The sequence below is a fragment of the Barbus barbus genome (genome assembly GCF_936440315.1).
Source record: "Barbus barbus genome assembly, chromosome: 15".
Taxonomy (NCBI): domain Eukaryota; kingdom Metazoa; phylum Chordata; class Actinopteri; order Cypriniformes; family Cyprinidae; genus Barbus; species Barbus barbus.
The window spans coordinates 5172718-5174559 of record NC_136743.1 but is presented as its reverse complement, the minus strand read 5'-3'; the positions used below and the strand labels follow the sequence as shown (position 1 = coordinate 5174559).

The 1842-nt window shown below is 37.5% G+C and overlaps 1 protein-coding gene across 1 annotated transcript; it reads right to left on the bottom strand.

Annotated features, from left to right (window-relative positions):
• Positions 1–310: 310 nt before the first annotated feature.
• Positions 311–1464, bottom strand: LOC306880943 (macrophage mannose receptor 1-like; the record flags this gene model as incomplete). Its single annotated transcript, XM_079434745.1, has 4 exons — positions 311–445; positions 595–695; positions 817–1140; positions 1224–1464. The coding sequence occupies 4 exons, from the start codon at positions 1462–1464 to the stop codon at positions 311–313; spliced, it is 801 nt and encodes a 266-aa protein (XP_079290871.1).
• Between the last annotated feature and the right edge of the window lie 378 nt (positions 1465–1842).

Genomic DNA, 1842 nt, shown 5'->3' with positions numbered 1-1842 from the left:
AATAATATGATTTCTGCCTATCAGATTTCTTTCAGTTTAATTATGAGAATGATATCATATATAAATTATGATTTTACTGAAAATATTTCCTTTCAAAACTATAGTATTAAATGGTAAATTTAGAAAAGGAAAAGTCATAAGAAAATAAATTTGACAATCACTTCCAATAAATATATTATATACTAGGCCTATCACCATTCATGATGTTTAAATAATAATCCAACTACTCCAGTTCCTTAAAACAATCTGCTATTACTAATAATCTATTTGAATATCCTTAGATTTTTCCTTTAAAGAGGTAAATGAAAGATTACTGCCTATTACATGCATTATTTGAACTCGCTCTAGGTTTTATCTCTTGTTGAAACACCTCTCCACCTTGCCCCTTTCTCCAGCTTAATTTTCTGTCACTTCCCAGCCCCATGCTCTTCAGCTTTTTACTTATCTGGAAGACCAACAAGAAAGAATCAAATAACACTTAATAACAGCAACAATGTGAAATGAGAGAAAACACACAAAGCTATTAGGTGTTATGAATGATTGCCAGGACAGAATTTGACAGTGAAACTGAACTGTGTGTTTGTGCATACAAACCTCATTCAGAATGGCGGTCTGTAGTGAAGGATCATTTAATGTGCATTTTCCAGTACAGGAAAATTTCAGTCTGACTATCTGTTTTTTGATTAACTTGTCATCTAGAGAAATACAGAGTTAAAGTCACCCTCAACACACACACACATATATCACAGTTGTTTTTAATGTCTGTTTCAAGAGTGACCTACTGTACACATCTCTTGTTTGAATGGGGGAACTCACCTCCATAGCAGATAAAAGGCTTCTTTAATTCACAGCTGTATTGAGCCCATTTCCCGGAATCGGCTGTTGTCATGCCAGCACAGTTATTAGATCCTGAACTTAGGGATGATTGATCTGCTACCCAGTATCTAAAGAAGCTACTCCATTGGTTAGACCATGCCCAAGAGTCCAGAAACAGACCAATCCAGAGTGAAGATTCATTACGAATGAGATTCTGCTGCTCTGGGCTGCTGATACTTGCCAAATCAACATGGTGTTGTCTGCAGTAACTCTGAGCATCTCTCCATGTCATAGCAGTATCAGTCATGATAAAACCAGTGCTGTCTGTTCAGAAATACAAGATAAGGACCAGCACTCAGTAAAGTATCAGCTAAAGTGGAAAAAACAAACCAATTTTGAGGACGCACCATTAAAGCACACAAATGGGAGAACGGTGCTGCAGCTCTCATCATACCAGCTTCCATTAAAACTCCTCACACACTCCCCATCACCATTTGGTTCTCCTGGATGCCACATACTGCCCTGGGAGATTGCGCTGTCCCCCATAGACCAGACCCAGCGTCTCACTCCCACAGCAGAGAGACCTATCCATACTGAACCATTATATCCAAGATCCACTGTATTTACTATTCTTCTCACATCATTCATGGTCGTAACAGCGGCCATTTCAGTGAATCTCGCTCTGCAGTATCTCAGAGCATCTAGCCATGTCATGCTTTGGTTCATAAACTGGTACACTGGTACTAAAGGCCTGGGACCTTTAGAAAGGAAATGACAGGATTGTTAATATTATTGAGTTTAAAAATTTTAAACAAAAACATATCACCCTAAAACAAATGCATTAGCATTTTTGTGAGCAATTTATAAGCTAAAAGCCAATGAAATTATGGAGGGAAATAAAGGTAACAGACTGAATATACAGTAGACTGAGTATATGTAGAATCAACACATTCAGCAATTCAGAACTATTTCACTTTTTGGCAAACTGGTGGCAACTTTGAATTCATACTTTCACAATGCACCTTC